At 36.2% G+C, this 21214-nt stretch overlaps 1 protein-coding gene across 2 annotated transcripts in view; it reads right to left on the minus strand.

The window, feature by feature from the left end:
- NKAIN3 (sodium/potassium transporting ATPase interacting 3) overlaps nt 1-20885 on the minus strand; it is a 140788-nt gene extending 119903 nt beyond the window's left edge. For both annotated transcript variants that reach the window (XM_044245539.1, XM_044245538.1), the window contains exon 1: nt 20668-20885. In XM_044245539.1, coding sequence (XP_044101474.1) covers nt 20668-20853 — 186 coding nt within the window. In that variant the 5' untranslated portion in view covers nt 20854-20885. The remainder of the gene's footprint in view (nt 1-20667) is intronic.
- Between the last annotated feature and the right edge of the window lie 329 nt (nt 20886-21214).

The following is a 21214-nucleotide window of genomic DNA, read 5'->3' on the forward strand; positions in this document are numbered from 1 at the left end:
ATACTTTTGTAAAAAAAGAAAAAATGCCTTTGTTGAGATAGAATTCACATAGCATAGAATTCACCCATTTAAAATGTACAATCCAGTGACTTTTATTATATTTATATAGCTGTGCAACGATCACCATGATCTAATTTTAGAACACTCACATTATTCCAAAAAGAAACTCATACCCATTAGCAGTCACCTCCCATTCCTCCCCTTCCTCCCACTCTGCCAGCCTCAGGTCACCACTAATCAACTTTATGTCTCTATAGATTTGCCTGGTATGTACATTTCTTGTAAATGGAATCATATAATAAGGTGGTCTTTTGTGACCGGCTTCTTTCACTTAGCATAATGTTTTTGAGGTTAATCCATGTTGTAGCATGTATCAGTACTTCATATCCCGGATGGATATTATGGTTGCTTCTATTTTTTTTTTTTTTGATTATTATTAAGTAAGACTGCTATGAACCTTTGTGTCCAAGTTTTTGTGTGGATGAATGTTTTCATTTTTCTTGGGTTTGTACCTAGGAGGGAAATTGTTGGTCTATATGGAAACTTGCTATTTAATCTTATAAGGAGCTATTAGACTATTTTCCAAAGCAGCTGGACATTTTGTAGCCCTCCCAGCACTGTATAAAGGTTCCAGTTTCTCTAAATCTTTACCAGTGTTCATTACTGCCCATCTTTTTTTATTATTGCCATATCACTAGGCACAAATGATGATCTCATTGTGGTTTCCATTTAAAAATAATACTTTTTATATTTTGCTAGATTCAGCATGCCAGTCTCTGATGAAGGATTTGTGTGTCTATATAAAATATTGGTTTATAGTTTTTTGGTGAGGTTTTTCTGTGGTTTTGGTGTCTAAAGAGTAGACTAAGAGAAGGAGTTGAGAAGTGTCCCTTCATGTTCTATTTTCTGAAAATTTTGTGAAAGATTTCCATTATATATTTTTGAAGTATTTTTACAGAATTTACCAATGAAACTATTCAGGCTTCAACCTTTCTTTTTTGGGCAAAATTTTCTTTTTTTTTTTTTTTCTTTCTTTCTTTCTTTTTTTTTTTTCCTTTTAAGAGGGAGGGAGAGAGGGGGCGTATGAGCAGAGGGAGAGGGAGAGAGAGAATCTTAAGCAGGCTCCATGCCCACTGTGGAGCCTGATCCGGGGCTCAATCACACAACCCTGAGATCATGACCTGAACTGAAATCAAGAGTTGAATGCCTCACCGACTGAGTCACCCAGATGCTCCTGGGCAATTTTTAATTACTAATTCATTTTCTTTATTTCCTTGTGGTTGGCCTATTCGGTTTTATAAACTCTTCGTGAGTCAGTTTTGGTACTTGATCTATTTTATGTAAGTTATCTAAATTGTTTCCATAAAGTTGTTCATGGTATGCTCTTATAATCCTTCCACTTTCTATAGGGTCAATAGGAGAGTCCCTTCTTTCATTTCTCATTTTGGTCATTGATGTTTTCTTTCATTTTTTTCCTGGTCAATCTAGCTAAATGTTCATCAGTTTTATAGATCTTTTGAGAGTGCCAACCTTTGGTTATTTTGATTTTCTCTATTATTTTTCTATATTTATTTTATTATTTATGCTTTGCTCTTTGTTATTGCCTTATTTTTGTTTGTTTTAGTGTACTTTGTTCTTCCTTTTCAAGCCCAAGTTGATCACTAAGATTATTTACTTGAAAATATTCGTCGTTTCTGATGTGCTCAGTTATAGGTATAAATTTCCCTCTAATAACCGTTGGCTGTGTTCCATAAATTTTATTATGTTGTTTTTGTTTCTATTCAGTTCAATTTTCTTATCGTCAGAGAACATTCTTTGAATAACTTCAATTCTCTTAAATTTATTGAGGCTTGTTTTATGGCTTAGCATATGGTCTACCTTGAAGAATGTTCCATGTGCTCTTAAAAAGAATGTGTATTCTGTTGTTAGGCAAAGTGTTCTATAAATATCAGGTAGGTCAAATTAGTTGCTAGTGTTGTGCAGGTCTTCCAGATTCTTGCTGATTCTCTATTTATGTAATAATTTCTGAATAGGGTATTGAAATACCCAACTATATTTGTAAATTTCTTATGTATCCTTTCAATTCTTTTGGTTTTCACATATGTCTTTTGGGTTCTGTTGTTAGGTGTGTACACATTATCTCGTTGTATGATATTTTTATCATTATGAATGCACTCATCTATAATTATATCTCTTTACTCAAAGTCTATTTTTTTCTGATATTTATTATGTCCTATTACTATTCTTATTGGATGGAATATCTTTTTCTATCTTATTACTTTCAACTAATTTTTGTCTTAATCTGAAGTGTGTCCTTTGTAGACAGCATACAGTTGGATGTTGCTCTTTAAAAAAAAAATCTATTCTGACAATCTCTGCCTTTTCTCTGACATTCACATTTATTATAATTATCCACATACTTGGATTTACATCTGGATTTTTTCCATTGCTTTTCAATACATTTCATAGGTTTTTTGTTTTTTCTTTTTTCCTCAAGACCTTCTTTTGTATTAAAGATATATTTTATTTGTATGTCTTCTTATTTTATCATCTAAATTTCTCTATTGACTCTTTACTACACTTTAAAAGTAATTTTTCTTTTCATAAAGCATTACAGGATGCATCTTTGTTTATCATAGTGTAATTAATCTTCAGGATAATATTGGCTGAAATCTGGTAAACTATAGAAACTTTGCTCTGATATACTTTTATTTCCTTTTCTTGTTTTCTGCTATTGTTATATATTACATGTATGTATATTAGAGACCTAACAATACAGTCTATTATTGTTTTGCAAAACCTTTTGTCTTTTAAATATACTGTGGGAAGAAAAGAGGGGAACTATATTTTGGCCACTTTTTATACGTATCCACATATTTACCATTTCTGCTGTTCTTCATTTCTTCCTTTTAATTCAATTTATACTCTGGTGGTTTTTTCCTTCCAGCCTAAAACATTTTCTTTAGTATGTCTTGTAAGACAAGTCTCTGCCACAAATTTTGTGCGTTTTTGTTTATCTGGGAGTACATTTTATTTTCACTTGCCACTTTCATTTTGATGAAAATAGAATTTTTGGTTGACCGTTTTTTACTTTTAAATGCATCATTTCATGGTCTTCTGGCCTTCATTGTTTCTCTGATGAGAAGTCAGCTGTTGATTTTTATCATGGTTTCTCTGTATGTAATGAGTTATTTTTCTTTTATTGCTTTCCAGACTTTGATTTTCAACAGTCTGGTTATGATGCATCTAGGCATGGAATTCCTTATATTTACTGTTTGTCCTAATTTGGGATTCATTCAGCTTCTTGGATTTCTAGATTTATTTTTTCATTAAATTTGAAAATCTGTGTGTTATTATTTCTTCAAAAAAATGTTTGTCACTATTTCTGTCATATCCTTCTAGGATCCAAATTACATTTATGTTGTTTTGTTGTCTCCAGATCTCAGAAGTCCACACTTTTCTTCAGTTTTCCCCTCTGTTCATCAGATGAGATAATTTCTATTTCTTCAAGTTTAATGACTCTTCCATGTGCAAATTTGTGATTGAATTCATTTAGTGAATTTCTCTTTTCAGCTACTGTAACTTACAATTATTGAATATACATTTGTTTCTTTTCATAATTTCTATTTCCTTATTGGGACTCCTTAGTTGATTCATTGCCATCATATTTTCATTCAATAATTTAAACATGATTTCCTCTAATTTTAAACATTTTTATAATTGGTGCTTTGAAATATTTGTCTCCTAATATAATAGCTGAGTCCATTTACAGACAATTTCTATTGACTATTTTTTTCCCCCATGAGGTATGGGTCACATTTTCTTGTTTCTCTGCACATCTCATTTTTTTTTTTGTTGTTGTTGTTGTTGAAAGATGAACATTTTATATAATAAATTATAGCAACTCTGGATACTGTTTTATCCCCGTGGGTTGTTAGTTTATTTTGTTTTATTTTAAAATAGCTTGTCTGGGTTTAATCTTGTTTGTATATGACTTGGTATAAAACTGCTAAGTTTTTTTCCACTTAGTTAAAAAAAAAAAAAAGTCCTGTTACATTTTTTTAATTGTGGGATCCTAGAGGTCACTGCTATGTCTGCAATAGCCTACTAGTTGATCAATGATTGATGAGAGGTTTGCCTCAGTGCCTTATACTAGTAAATCTTCTACCCTTTGCTGATGCATCTATGTGTAGATTACAGAGTACACTCAAAATTTAGGCAACTTTCAAATCTTCCCTGGCTTTTATTTACTTTCATACTCTTCTGGTCTTTCTTTCATTTGTGTTCAATCACCCAGTCAAGCCAGTCATGCTTGGAGAGCTTTGTGCTTGCTTGCTTGCTTGTTTCTATCCTCCACATGTATGGCCTCCTAGTTTTATAGAATAAAATAATCAAGGGGGTGACATCTCATCACTTTTGCCATATCATGTAATGCATCATGGGATGGACATCATCTTGCCACATTCTGTTGGTTAGAAACGAGTCCCAGGCTCTGCCAGTACTCAAGGAGAGGCATTAACCCTAAAAGGAAAAAGTTATTGAGAGTCACCTTAGGATCCACCTATCACATAGAGGAAAGTCACTGGGGACCTCAGAGATTACCTATTCTGTGGTGAGATGCTGGAAAGGTACAAATTAGGAGGATTTTCAGAGGATGACCGAATCTCTAATCTGTTTTAAAAAAACCACTTTAACTGTTCCAATACCGTAGGCTATTGACAATGAGATTTTAGAAATTTTGGATTTGCTGGCATAGAGAATGCTCACTGCACTAGGGGAAAAAAGAAACTAGAGAATGTTGAAGGTGATTATCTTTTAAGTGGGAGGAAGCAGTACAATGACTTACTGAAGGAAGAAAATGAGATAAGATCAAAGCTCTGGCTTTTTAAGATTGTCTCTCTAAAACCTTAGGCTGAGACCGTTTTGCTCACCTCTTTTAGAAAAATCAGCTTGCCAAATTGTTGGTGGATATGTTTTTTTTCATATTGAATTAACTGAAATGAATGAATTGAATTAACTGAATGTTTTGGACATTATAGAGAAAGCATTTTTATCGGATGTTGATATAAACTGAAATTGTGCAAATATGGATGTTGAAAAGACACTGAAATGCTTTAGCCCTAATGTTTTGAATTAGAGTCATTACCCCACAGTTTATTACTTCTTAAGATACTTGTTTGGATAATCAGGGCATATTATTATGTCTACAAGACCTGGGTGTTTAATTAGTGCCTGGCATGAACTTATCTTATTTAACAACTTCTTTAGGAAACTTATTTGCAATAAAAAGAAAAATAATCTATCTGATCACTAGACTAACACGTGGATTTGAGGGGTCAGTGATGAAATCTACGCTGAAATAACATGAAATGAAAAAAGAGTCAGTTTGGGGCAGACACAGGTGTTTCTGTTTTCAAGAATGTCCATATCCTGAAATGTAAGGAATCCCAATTAAAAAAACTTAACTTACTATGCATGCTCACAACTTTGCAATGAATACGTTAGAACCACAGACAGTAATAGTGTTTTAAACTATGACTCTATCTGGAAAGATGTGAATTCTATTTGATCATAAAAGCAAGCATCAAGCACTTGAAACTTGACATCTTCAGGACATATTTTTGTAGCAATTTGCGCATTCTACTTATTTTATTTTTGAATTTAAAGGGGACATGAAATTTCTTGGTACTTTTTAAAGAATACTAATGACAAAGAAGCTATTTCCCCTACTGTTAAACAACCAGTCTGCCTTCACAAAGCCTGGGTTGGAGCAGATAATATTGGAATAGTCTCTGCTGTTTGCCAAAAGTGGACTAGAACAGCCATTCCTTTTTGACAACTGTCCTCTTCTCAGCCTGAAGTCCATGTCCATGTTCCCAAGACTGAACTCAGGGCAAGAGAAAACATCCTTGCTAGATGACCTCAACTTCTTCTCTCCAGGTCACACTTATGTAAGGTAGAGAGAGCTTTCTGGGTCCCAAACAGAAATCTATCCCTTGCCTGTAGTTTCACAGAAGGGCACAGAGCCAGGGTTTGCATGAGATATAAAAAGATCATAGCTAATAAATCTGCAACAGTTGCTAATGCAAATACAGGGTCCTGTCAGCAAAGCACCAGTCAAAATGTGATGTCCTATGAGATCAGACGGTGAAAGATACACTGGGTGGTAACCTTCCAGTAACAAACCAGAAGAGCTGGATGCGAATGAGGGGTAGATACTCTGTCATACTCAGGAGGCAGAACTAGTGCCGATAGATGGAAGTTTCACGGTGATGGATCTTGGATCTACAGGCAATCATTTTTAACACTTAGCACAGCCCAATAATGGATGGGGCCGCCTAGAGGGGTAATGAGCTGCATGTTCAAGAGAAGGCTGCAACACCATTTGTCAGAGAAGCCACAGACCAGTACTGTCCAATAGAAATATAATGTGAGCTGCATGTATGATTTTAAATTGTCTAGTGGCCACATAAAAAGATAAGAATCAAGTTCATCTTAATTATATATTCTATTTAGGCCAATATATCTCAAATACTTTTATTTCAATGCATAATCAATACAGAAAAATTAACAATGGGATATTTTATATTTTTTTATGTACAAAGTCTTCAAAATCCAGTGTGTATATTAATTACACTTAGAGTATATATCAGTTCGGACCTGCCACCTTTCCTCTGCCTTGTGATAACTGCCTACCACATGGCATAGCACAGCTGTAGACCATGAGGAAGACTGGCTTACATGGCTTCAAAGACTCCTTTCAATGAAAAATTCTGAGGTTTTAAATAATGAGGCAGTAAACCCTCAGAAGTTAAGATACTGTTCAGACATTCAAAAGTGTTATAAAAAAGTGGTATAGGCCGGAGAAATTCTTCCGAAAATAACTTAAGCAAAAAAGAGAATTTATTGATTCATGTAACTGAAAAGTCCATTGGTAGGGCTGGTTTGGATTAGGGCTCAATCAGAACTAGATGTCTGCCTGTGCTCCTCTGTGTCTGTATTTCTTTCCTTTCTTACAGATCTCTTTTTCTCTCAGATAGGCCCTACCCAAACAATGGTGACTTGCATCCAAGCCCTCCCAATTCAGTAGGCTCAGAAAGGAAAAATTTATGTTTCCTAAAAGTTGAGAATTACATAGCTGAGTGTCAGAAATAAGCTTACATGACTATCTGTGAACCAGTCACTGGGTCCAGGGCAAGGACTATGCTGATTGAAAATTCTTGGGATTCCTATTTTACCCTTGAGCTGGAGGGCAGTGGAGCCAGCCCTGCCCTCTCCAGAGCGCACCGTCATCATGCAGAAGGAAAGAGTGTAGCTGCCTAACTACATGTGCGGCTGTCTAACTACATGTGCGGCTGTCTAACTACAAGGCAACTGAGGTGCTGTCATCTAAAGTTAGGGACCTGGAAGTTGGCAGACAAAGACCATAGATACCTGCTCTTCCTTACTATAGTGTGTGCTGTTATCCCCTACTCCCTAGTCCCTCGGCCCACCTGTGAGTTACCCTGAAACTTCAGTGGGCAGTTCCCCTGCGTACTGACTTCCATGATTCTTGGCTTGAGAGGTTTCTCTGGCCCCAAGACAACTTGCTCACATCCTGGGCTGGGCATCCCAGAATACCAGGGATTTAACATTCTTAGAGTGGCACTCAACTTGGGAGGATGGAGACACACACACAGAACAAAGAAAGTGGATCCCTAGGAACCTGAGCCCTGAGCTCATAGTAATAACTTGTTCAACAACCCATTCTTCACTGGCCTTTTGCATTCCCTTCTCCTTGTGCTTCCTTAGGATCACCTCCTAAATCAACTATCTGCATTGAAGGTCTTGTTTCACTTCAGGGAACTTAGATCATCTCCCACGTCTGAATTTCAAAGAGGATTTGAAATGTCTGTTACATCTAACTGGAAGCCATTTCTAAAGGCAATCTCTGTTACAAAATAAAGACCAGAGGCTGTCAGCCATGTATCTTTTGGAGCCAGAGTACCTTGTTTCAAATCTCAGTTCTACCGAGTGTTATCTCGTTGACTCTGGGCAATGGCATATAGCATTTTTCCCCTTACTTTCCTTATTTGAAAAATGGGGATAATAATAGAATTGCTAAGAAGATTATATATTTATAAAGCATGTAGAACAAAGCTTATACATAATAGTTATCACATAATTATCCACTCTTTTTTTTCTGTTATTCTTTCTAATCATCGACAACCATCAGTGTAAGACTGTGTCAACATGTCTTACACCTGTTATACTGAAATAGAGAATCTACCGAGTTAAGTGTTAGGCCAAAATTATATCATCAATTAATATTTGCTGCTGATAATTATTACGGCAATAAAACAAACAATGAAGATTCAAGTGACTTCCAAAGTAGTACTGAACAGTTTAGAAATAAATCTTTTGGCCTGACTCTGTTGTCTTAGTCCAATCAAGCTGCTATAATAAAATACCACAGATGGGGTAGCCAACAACAAAGGTTTGATTCCTTACATTTCTAGATATTGGAAAGTTCAAGATCAAGGTGTTAGTGTTGTTGAGTGAGGGCCCTCTTCCTGGTTCATTCCCAACACTTCACTATGTCCTCACATAGTAGAAGGGGCTAAAGATCTTTCTGGAGCCTCTTTTATAACACACTAATCCTATTTATGTGGGCCCCATTCATATGGCTTTAAGGATCTCCCAAATTCCTCACCTCCTGATACCATCATCTTTGCAGGTTAGAATTTCAACATAAAAATTAGTGGTTGGTGGTGGGGGGGAGCACACAAACATTCAGACCATAGCATTAGTGGAATTTTAACTGCATTTCCAAACATATTCTTTTTTTTTAAAGATTTTATTTATTTTTTTGACAGAGAGAGAGAGAGATCACAAGGAGGCAGAGAGGCAGGCAGAGAGAGGGGGGGAAGTGGGCTCCCCGCCAAGCTGAGCGCCTGATGCAGGGCTCCGTCCCAGGACCCTGAGACCATGGCCTGAGCCAAAGGCAGAGGCTTAACCCACTGAATCACCCAGGTGCCCCCAAATGTATTCTAAAAGTAGGATATATTATCAGTTGAATATAAGCACTAATCTTATAAAAGTAAATCATGTGCTGAAATGAAATACAAAATACTGACTTTAATATAAGAGATGAAAAAGTTTCACTTAATTAGAATTAAATATATATAGTTGCATATTAACAATTTTATTAACCTCTGGTCATATACATTTATTAACTCCTTTCTTACAGTGTAGCTCCTATACAAATATAAATTGACTAAATGATCAGGAAAGAAAATCAAAGTTGAATATACTGTATCTGCTCCAGAAAAGAAGGAGTTAAAGGAGAATGCACTTCTGGATTAGAAGCAGGTGAATTTTGCTTAAGCATAGTCATTCCATCAGTCTGAAAGTGAAGAAAGTGTTGACAGGTTGAAAAGGTGTTCTAGGTTAAGAAACTGAAATCCGTTTATAAATTGAATCTCCACTGATTTTCCTCTTTGTTTTTCACGCAGTCTCAGAACTCAGAATGGTTTCCTATTCACACATAGGTATAGAAAGATCTTCCAAAGCCCCACTTGAAAGAATTACCTGGTAGTTTTGGTTTTGATCTGATGATTTACTCCTTTAACAAGAATAATTGGATATTAATAATAATTGGATAGAACTTGCTTCCTCTGTCCAGTACATGTTTCCTCTGTCCAGCACATTTTGTGTAAGACAACAAAACCTCACAGTTTGAAGATTTGGACTTACACAAAATTGTGAAATACATGAACAAGATTTGCAAGTTGATACTTCAGAACTTTAGTATCTTTCCAAAGCATATATGAAAAGATATATTTAGATCTATGTTACCTTTTGTTTTATGTATTAAGGAAGTATCTTCAATAAGAATATTAGTTTTGGGATCTATAAGAACCAGGTTTGATGTCCCCTCCCCAGTCACTGATCACAGGACCTTGGACAAGATATTTATTTTATGTCAGTTTCTTCATATATAACTAGAGATAAGAAAGCCTACTTTTCATTATTCTTGAGAAAATTATGCAAGATAACACTACAAAAGTAGATACTAAGACACATGTTCCACACCCAGCCATGATACTTGTGATTTTTTTTATTACTAACACTGGCTTTAGAATCCTTTATAGCCAAGCATTATAACACACTTTTCTATTTATTTGGGTTAGTTTAGCTTATTACTGAAAACTTTGTGTATTCTAAAGATTTTAATTGTTCATGTTTCATTGTCTACAGGGCTTCCTGATTATCTTTGCTACCAAGTAATAATTATGCATTACAAATATTTGCTCAAATTTTATATGAATCAATTTTAAATGAAAAAGCTATTTACACTGATCAGATTAAATAAAGAGCATCACCTTCCTCATAGATTTTTTTGCTATCAGTTTTACTTTTAGTTAAATGTGAAAGGGCAGTACTGCACTAATTGCTTTAAGCCATTATGAAATGATAATTTTTAACAATTAGAATGGCATGATTTTTCAGCCTGAGAAGGTATACCTTATACTTCTAGATGGTGCTTCTTTTAGGCAGACTGTGTTTTAAGTTTCACAGTAGATTTGGAATATTCCTTTAATTATTAAAACTATTTCAAAAAATGATCTGTGTTTGATTACTATTATTTTACATGTCGAGCAGAGATAAAAGCTACCGGCAGAGCAAGATTCCCAGACTCAGCTCAGGAACTAGCAGCATTATCTACCCTATTGTTCAAATACAAACCCTAAGTTCCATCCTTACTTCTTCCTTTTCCTCACATGTCACTTGCGCTTGTCCTACAAGGACTCTTGTCTAAGCATTTCTACTCAAGTTCAAGTCACCATCCTCTCTCTGGTGGTCTATTGGAATAGCCGACAAACTGATTTGTTTTCTTCCATTCTTATTCTCCAATCCATTACTCAAACAGCTCCAAAGCTGCTTTCCTAAACATAGATCATACCACTGTCCTGGTTGAAACACAATAGTACCTTGCCAGTGTCTTGCAATCTAACTTGAATTCTGTACCATGCCTTCTCTAACGCCTACCTTCTTCTCTCATTTCATCTCGTCTCTCACTTGCTTGCTCTCTAGGCTCTGGCCATGTGTACGTTTCTGTTGTGTACCTATTCTGTGTACCTATTCGGTAGAATATCCTCTGGACTATTCCTAGCCCCATGCCAATTGACTTCATTTGTATCTCAGCTCAAATGCCGCTTCCTAAAAGACATCTTCTCTGGCTACTCTGATAAGTATTGACTAAACCAATTTGGCCATTTATAATCATTAAGTCCTTTTTGGATAGATATTTAGAGGAAGTCAAGGGCCAGAGTTTTTCTCTCCACAACCTTGCTGAGCAAGCGAGTCTCAGTATAAATGTTGCGACCATATTTCTTAGCAAATAACACAAAGCCAGTTACAAAACTTGTCCTGCAAGTTCAAAGTCCTGGCTCTCTATCCCTTTGGGCATCTGAACGCTGACATTTTGCTTGTGTACCAATCTTCCCTAGTAGACTGAATGATACCATGGGGAGGATCATGTCAGAGTCTGCTTGTTTGGTTTATCTCCATCCTTTCCTCCCCAAGCCTCCTAGCACAGTGCTTTGTGTAGAAGAGGGGACTTACTGAGTATGTATTGCTGAATGAGTGATATACTGCTTATTTTCATTTAGAAAGAACATGAGAAATGACAAAAGATGTTCTTTATGGAATTTGTACAAAATTTGATCTTTCTAAAAGGAGAATGTAAACCTTTTTGAAATAATCCTTATTATTATGAAAGCTATTTTTCTTTTTACCTAATAATTAATCCTACCTAGGGCTAAAGATGAAATGTCTGCCAACAGCTGAACGACATTAAATTACCCTAAGCAAAGCATCAATAAAATTAGCTTTCTTGCTTCTAATATCTCCATAAGCCCAAGTCACAATGTTTGCTTTGATTAATTATTAAACATATCTCAGATTTTCTATATAATGGTTTTTGTGCTAGATATGATTTCTAATTAAGCTTTGCATTTCTCTGATGAAATTGTATTTAAGTCTACCAAATGTCATAACTCACTTTTGCATTTAATAATCAATGTTTAGCAGATTATTTGAAACAAGTAGGGCAGTAATAATTTATGGAAACCTGCAAACATGTCTGGGATAATCATGAGTATCTATCTGGTCCTTTGTGAGATTAATTTGGTTGTTTGGAAATGGTATGGAATTTGTTGTTTGAGATATAAATGTCTGTGATAACTGATTAACATACTGAATAAAATCCAATCATACATATACCATTAAGGAGAATGCCATGGCATAAGAAGAATATGAACTTTAAATGAATACATGTTTTAGGTTGTTAAAACCCCAGATGCTGTGATATTAGTATTAGATTTATGTAAGACCAAATGTCTATAAGAGCTGAGAATTGCTATCTGTAATCTGGAGGCTTCCAAAACACGGATATATATATATAGACAAAATATATGGTAGATTGAGCCAAATTCCATCAGTGAGCAGGTAAGGGATTTATGGATTTAAGTTGCGTTTCTGAAAATTTTGCTTAATATTGTACTTGTATTATGACAGACAAAAATACTAGAAGTAAATATATGATAGAGTATTTTTCATCCATAAAAAGGAATATAGTTCTTCTACATACAACATGAGTGAACCTTGAAAATATTCAGAATGAAAGAAGCCAGACACACACACAAAAAACACATAATAAATGATTTCATTTATATGGAATGATCAGAATAGGCAAATCCATAAAGACAGAAGGTAGAGTAGTTGTTGCTTAGGATTGGGGAGGAAGAAAGGATAGGTGGTAATAGCTAACAGGTCAAGGTTTCATTTGAAGGTGATGAATATGTTCTGAAATTGACAATGGTGTTGGTTGCCCTATCTGTGAATAAACTGAAAACGACTGAACTGTATGCTTTAAATGAGTGGTTTGTATGACATGTGAATTATATTTCAGTAAACCCTTTAAAAAATGTATGCCCCTTTCAAAGAAAGAGTGAGTACACTGCTAAGACATGAATAACAAGAAAGATGTTACTTAAAATTAGAGTTCAGACAAACACTTTCAAACACAAGCACTTTTACTGACCAGGCATACTCCTTGTTCCTGAACACAAATGTCTCAGCCAAAACCCTTTTGGTGTTGTTAACATGGCAATTCTTCCCCCACAACCGTAAACCCTTCCCAGTATTTTGATGGTACAATAACTGATTCCTTTATGGAACTCTGCATGGACTGTTGACTCAGTTTTCTGAGGCTAGAAATGAATACATAGAGACCAAATATGCTGGACAGGGAATAACTAATCTAAATACTAATAATTTCAGGTAGCAGTTAGAAATTGCTCACATTTTGGCACAGGTAGAAACCATCTATTTCATATAAAAATAGATTTCCTGGGAAAGAGTGATTCTCAGAAGAGTTTAGGGCAGGAAAATTGACTATGATTTTTTTCCTGTTAGCAGCACCTAGAAAGCCACAGCAAGCATCAACAAAAAAAGGAATTTGATATACTTAGCATTCAGTAAGTGCTGAAATCTTCCTTTTTTTTTTTTTAACAACAAAAATGTGGTTAAAAGATATTTGGGAAGATATTTGGGTGGCTCAGTTGGTTAGGCATCCTACTTTTGGTTTCAGCTTAGGTCATGATCTCAGGATCCTGAGATCGAGCCTCTGGTTGGGCTCTGTGCTTCCAGAGTCTGCTTGAGAGTCTCTCCCTCTCCCTCTCCTCCTCCTCCCCTCACGTGTGCACTCTCTCTCTCAAATAAATAAACAAATTAAATCTTTAAAAAAGATATTTTCAAGGGTAAAGGAAACATTTTGAACTATTCCTTTTATAAGTCATATAACTATTGGATAATTATTCATTGCTCTCTTTTACTTTAAAAATACTGGAGCTGTCAGTAAACTCACCAACACAGAAGAGATTCAGGGCCTTAACAGCTCTGAAAGATATTATCACTGACCTCAGCAAAGAGCTATAAGGAAATGGGAAGCGCTCTTTCCAATGTCCTAAAGAAGCACGACAGAGTGGTTAAGACCATGCACTCTGGATTCCATCTGCCTGGGTGTGAGGTCAGCTTCGCTCATTATAAGCTGTGTGACCTTGGGAAAATTAATTTCTCTGTACATCTCGGCTCTCAAACTTGAAAAATGAATAAAATAATACTATCTTCTTGGGTCGTTTTAAAGATTAAATGAGTTCATATTTGCAAAGCACTCAGAGGAGCTCCAAACATATTGGGAGCTTGTTAAATAAATGTAAATGTTAGCACAGAAATAAAACAACAACAAAAAAGCCACATTTCACTCTATTACATGTTTGGAGGCGTATAATTGATAGCAATTGGAACTTATTTCAAAGCTTGTCTTTCGACTTGCATTCTTACACTGTGTGAGCATATGTTACTGACTTAGCAATAGTATTATCTGCTCCTGTCACTGAGGCATTTACTCTAAGCAGATGGAACGGATATCTACACAGCCTTTTGAGGATAAAGATTCTGCAGAATACCTTGTGGTCTCATGTTACTTTTCACCTTATTGAGTTTTATCTTTAAGCTGAATGTATTTGATATGAAGGCAGAAAACAGTGACGAACACTGACATGACCGGATAGATTGAAATGCGAACAGAATGGGGATGATGGAAAAGCCATTCTTGAAGTGTTCTGGGCCCCAGGTCTGACCATGGGAACAACCTCCAAAGACGTTAAAGCGTGGGACTCGTCACCTATCAGATATGAAGGAGAATATGTTGACAGTGAGGATTCAAGACAATACGTGTGTGGCGCCTGAGTGGCTCATTTGGTTAAGCGGCTGCCTTTGGCCCTGGTCGTGATTCCAGGGTCCTGAGATCGAGCCCCGCATTGGGCTCCTTGCTCAGTGGGAAACTGCTTCTCTGTCTCCCTCTGCCTGCCACTCCCCCTTCTTGTTCTCTCTCTCTGTCAAAAACAAATAAATAAAATCTAAAAAAAAAAAAAAAAAGACAGCATATGTGTAAAAATATCTCCAAAGAGAGATAGGTAAGGTGAGTTTTAAAGATCTCTTCAGGTTTAGAGATTAGAATTTGTCTACCAGTTTTAAAAAAGAAGCTCTTAAAAAAAAATCTATCTCTATGCATGTATGTATAATGTATGTATATATCTATCTACCTATTATTTAATAGTTATCATGAGCATATGGATCTATTGGCCAGCAAATAACTAATGCCAAAAATTGAAAAAGAACCTTAAGTTGCATATTCATTATTATTAACCTCAGAACTGAGGAATCCACTAAAACGAAATAACTTGTAGTAACTATAGATTTAAGAGTGCCTCCAAATAGTCATGTAAATATTATGAGATTGAGGAATGTTTAATGATCCAAGAAAAACATCTATAACATCCCATCCAGTCTTCTATGCAAATCATGTGACGATTTAACAGTATGCTAAAAACGTGACACAATACCTAAAAACATTCTGGGAGAAAACACATAATTCCACATCTGTTTTTTGCCTCTTACATCTTATCCTTGACTGCTTATTTAAATCACAAATTCTTTTCCATGTTTTAATATAAAACTTTATATAAAATTATCATAGTTATTGCTATCTATCTACTGATCATGTTGATGTACTGTAAATTGTTATACTATCTTGAACAGGATATGTGTAGACATACCTAGTTTTGCTATTATACATAACAGCAAAAAGAGTATCATGCAGACAGCTCTTTGTTTCTATTGAATTATTTTCTCAGGAGAAATTCCACTGAGTGAGCTTACAGGGCCAAAGGTACAGACATTTTAATGAGCTTTGCAATAAAGAATGTCTTTACCAGTAAGTTGATAAAAATTTACTTCAATGTTATGTGTTAATTTTTTTAAAAGTTGTTAAACTAGTGTAAGTTTAATTTGCACATATCAAGTTACTATTGAAAATAATCACATTTTACACCTTTGTGTACCATTTGGATTTTCTCCTTTGTGATTACATTTGTTTGTATTCTTCCTTAACTTAATGATTCAATTTCATTGTTTTTATTATTTATTTAAATGACTTCACCATATATTATTGATAATGAGCCTTTGCTTATCATACGTGATATGAATATGACTTTTAGTTACTTGTTTCATTTCAACTTTTGTAAGATTTCATGTTCAGATGTTTGGTAATTAAATAAATAAAATATAATACTGTAGAATGAGATTAACTGGTTATAGAGATTCTTTCAATCAAAAATATTTTATCTATATTCTCCAGTGGAAAAAGGAAGTGCTGTATTTTAGGTTGTAGCATTTAATTTCATATATATGTTTCTTCTTTAAATCTGTGGTGTTACATTTCCAGAATGGAAATCCGATTTAAAAATATGTACAGGGTAGGGTTTGGAATTTAACTGGATATAATTTTACATTTTCACCAGAAACTGTTTTGCTGTTCTCCTTAATAAGAGTAAAGTAACTAAGCTAGTAAAGGCCCTCTCAAATAACACATAGAAGCAGAAGAATGAATTCACAGGGAGTCTTATGGTCTTGGAGCAGACTGAATTTCCCTTTCCCTGCACCTTGGTACTCTCCCCAACTCCAAACAAATAACATCTGCATCAGAAACCACATGGAAACATGTTGTTTGGATAGGTTTTCTTTACCAAATGGTATGAAACAAAATTAAGACCTAGCCTCAGTAAATTATATTCAAGGTTTAAAAATTATGCACTTTGTGTTTTGTAAAACTAAAGTCGAGAAAATATATACGGTTTACTCAACAACTGAATGAATAGCTTCTCTGCGTTAGGTAGAGCCATAGGCATTAGGGATATGAGGTAAAGAAGGAGTCAAAGCCACAGCGTTCAGGAGCATGCTACTGGCCTTTCACTTGCTCCTTCAATCATTGTTTCACTCTGATAATTCTGAAATTTTTCATGAAAATATGAAATTTATTCAGTCAGCCAAATGCTCTCAAGAGGCATGAGTAGGAACGAATTCGAGGGAACCAGAATGAGGAAAATAAATACATATTAAATAAACATTTAGTCCTCAGAATAAAAATTCATGATTGAGTGTCTTATGAAGATGGTGGAAAAAACATTTTTCATTCAGGAAATGGATGTCAGGTATGGGATTAAAGACCTAAGAGTTCAATAGCCCACCAGGATAGAGAGCTTGGCCTCTGAAGGACCAACTGGGATAGGACAGGGAGAGGCACAGAGCAATTATAGTAGGAACATCAGTAATAGCAAAATATTCCTATGGGAATCTTTGGCTGGTGATCAGAAAGCAAGTGAGTGATCAGACTGGCACTTAGTAATCTTCCCCCCAGGGGAAGGGCTTGATCTTGGCTACCGCTCTTGACACGTCATCTCCTCCACAAATTCGATTTTGTTCCTCTCCTCATACTGTTCACAGTTTCTCTTTGGATTCTACCCTGAAGTTTAAGTTGATTTTCTGACAATTTGCAAGAGCCCCGCTAGGAGCTTTGGAGAGATCAGGGCCACAGGAACCCCCTCTTTGCCTTCCACACTCCCTTTCCTGCTCATCCAGGGGGCCAGTGAGGGAAGCCCAAGACAAGAAGCTGCTGTGCAGAGACAGCAGCACTCACCCAGGGTGGAAGCTGGAGCTCCGGTACTGGGGACAGTTGTGGCACGTGGTCCCACAGGGAATCCCAGGCGGTTACCTTCTTGCCAAATTCTGCTATTTTTGTTGTTGTTGTTGTTGGTGGTGATTTCTTTCTGTCAGGCTTGTATGTAGTCCCTGTAGATGTTTACGACTGGGATTTCATGTTTTCTAGTTCCAAGCTCTACTCTCAGGTGGGACAATACAGGTAGGATTCATCAGTAAAGCAGAGCTGTATCCATGGGTTAATCATTCAAATACTTTTCCTCTCCCTTTGCCAGAGAGCTGCTGCCTTCGAATCCCAGGACTTCCCTCCATAATCCTGCCCACTTCCATTGTCCTCTTCTGCATCCTTCTAGATCTTTCTGCACCTCCAGCGCGATGACAGGGGCCTTCCCCCTTCCCCCCGCAACCCCTGGTTCAACAGGCCTCCAGGGCATTGCCCCATCTCAAACCGCTTTATCCCTTTGCCAAGTTGTTGCCCATACAACACGGGCTGTTAAATACTGCAACCATCACCCTCCTTTTCAGGAATAAGACGGACGTCTCAGCACATGCTAGGCGACTGTTACAGCAGTTGCTCCCATGTCACCACATTAAAAATTGCAATTCTAATAATTGTAAACACATTTATATGAAATAAGTGGAAAATATAGAAAGCCCATATAACCACACAATAATAAATAATTTCACAGCTGTGAAACAATTTCAGGGTGTATTCCATTTTAATATAAAAAAGGTAAAATATTGGAAATCTTATCTCACAGGTGTATTACCCAAGAAAAGTCAGAGATGAGCAACTAATCCTTTTATTGCTGGAAGGCTGACTTCTATAATCAGGACCATACATGCTGGTGGACAGTTTTGAATATGTCAAGGAATTAATTTATAACTGATGAGTACTTTTAGGTGGCAACATCTATTTTATTTATTTTATATTTCTCCTTAGTGTATGTTTTTAGGTGCCAATTCAGGCCCTTATTGAATAAATACTGTAACCTTGTCATTCATTTGATACGGAGAAATGACTTTTTGATTCCATGGTATTCTGCTGCATTATAAAAAGTTTGAATATTATGCTATCATTCCACAAAATGGTTTAGCAATTTACTATGAATAATTTTTAAAAGGAGGGAGATCTGTCCAGATATTAAAAATTCTAGAAAAATGCTTCAGAATTAAAAAAAAAAGAACAGGAATTTAGTGTATAATAGTTTAGAATCTAGTGTATAATAATAAAGTAGTTGTGTACCTTAAAATAGATTGAAAATTTTTAAGATAATTTACCTCTACATTTTTTTAAAACAATCATTTAAACATGTATATCTGCCACAGCTTCATATGTAACCTCTAGGAGATTAAAGAATGACCAGAAAATAGGAAAAGACTGATAAGCATCTATTGACATTTGGCAATATATAGAAACCAAGAATAATCAGATTCCCTGCTATATCTGCCAAAAAAAAAAAAAATTCCTAAATATTGAGGCCCAACCTTTTTCTATTTTTTATCCAGTACAGAATTCACCTTTAATTGAACTAGAACCCTAAACAAGCTTTGAATTTTTTTATTCTAGTGTTTCATCTTTCTAGAAAATTGTATTTTAAATGTGCTCTAAAACACTTTTTTAGGACTTACAGATGCAGATCAAAGAACAATAATTCATACATTGTACAAGTGAGGTGAGACCGCTACATTGGTGGCCCCAAATGAGCCATGGCTCCTGGTATTGTCACTTTTTTATAGCCGCTCCCCTTCACTCAGCTTGGGCTTGGTCCTATGACTTGCTATAGTCAGCATTACTCAAGTAGATGCCTGATAAATGCCTACATGTTGGGTTTCTCTTGGAACCTCGGTGCTTTGCTATAAGAAAGCCTGTGAAGTTTCTGCAAAAAGACAAGATGGAAGAGGAGGAAGAGGCTGTGGAGGAGACTGTGGTCCAACAGCCAGCACCAGACATATGCATGAGGCTTTCTTGCATATTCTAGGCCCAGCAGAGCTCCTGGTTGAAAGGATCATAGGAATGAACCTGTAGCATGTGATGTGGACCAGAAGAACTCCTCAGCTAAACCCTGCCCAAGCTCCTGACCCACAGAACTCTAAGCAATACATTTATACTGCTCAGTCATTCCATTCTGAAGTGGTCTGTTATGCAGCAGTAGATAAGGGAGAGTAAGGATTTTTCAACTTTCTTTCTAGAAATAATTCCAAGGTACGTTCTTCACTGACATACACCTCTTCTATTTCTGTTGTCTATTTATTCACTATTGAGCCTGTATCTTTTTTTTCTGACTCTACCTCTAACCAGTTGGACAGAAGGACTGAGATGGATAGTTGGTTTGTATAAAAAGTGTGATTGAGAATGGCTTTATTACACATCGACTCAACATGCCAAGTCCTTGCTGGATCTCAAAAGAACACCATTCTTGATGATGGTATATATCTTAAGTTAATGTCAGTCCACATGGAATCAAACTGTAGGTGGGACAATCTGGTAGAAGAAACAAACAGATTCCCGGCACATACACCTTGTGCGGTCCATTCAAGCCATTTCTTCTCTCTGCTCCTTTCTATGGAATTATATCAAGACACCAAATGTTAGGCACTACAATGTAGAAAACTCTTTGGAGGGATTTGTTTTCTTAAGGATTTATTATTTGAAATATGAGGCTTATCAGAGTGAGCAAGCCATTGAGTATGTTTGCATCCTTCTTCCTCCGGAACTATTAGTTAAAGAATGCTTTCGACGTAGAAGTAGTAGCAGAAGTGTAAGTAGAGAATGTACAAGGCTACTTCTGGGGGACAGCGATGCTATTTCCTTCAATGGTATGTATGGTTAGAACTACAGCAACTAACTAGTTCTAAAACCAAGTGGATACCAGGAGGAAAAGGTGTAGCCTCATTAAGTAGAGCTGATGTTAGCATACTCGCTGTTATTTCCATTGTTTAAAGGATGCTCTCCATGTGCTTATTTAAGCCTTTATCTACCAGATGGTTGTGAGCAGAGGTTTACTTACAAAATGCCAATGAAAGAGAGTCTAGATCAGATGATACAAATATGTTACTTACCGAGAGGAGTATCTGGACAGCACTGTGGATGACCTCTAGGTACTGGAAATCAACAATGCAGCCTGTGACGGAGACGTACGTGTAGTCGTCCATCATGCCGTGGGCCGATGGAGGCAGCACTCTTCGGACACAGCCGGGCCCATGTTCCCGCCACCATGACCGGTGTACAGAAATGTTGAATGTCATCAGATCTGTATCCTGGGTGGGCAAAAGACAGAAGAGCAAAAGGAGACAATGCCATTATATCACATCTTTGATTTTCAACCTTAGGAAGAAATCAGGGATAACTGGGTGATGGGCATGAGGGAGGGCACGTGAACACTGGGTGTTGTATGCAACTGATGAATTATTGAACATGACATCTGAAACTAATGATGTTCTGTATGCCAGCTAATTGAATTTAAATAAAAGAAGAAAAGGTAAAAAAAAAAAAAAAGAAGAAGAGGAAGAATTCCAGATGAACAAAATTGTTTAAATTTCAAGTGAAAAATATCAAAAGACAGAACCACAAATGACCGTGTATGCCATATGCCCAAACTATTGGATT

Source organism: Neovison vison, chromosome 4 (genome assembly GCF_020171115.1).
Source record: "Neovison vison isolate M4711 chromosome 4, ASM_NN_V1, whole genome shotgun sequence".
In the NCBI taxonomy this organism is placed as follows: Eukaryota; Metazoa; Chordata; class Mammalia; order Carnivora; family Mustelidae; genus Neogale; species Neogale vison.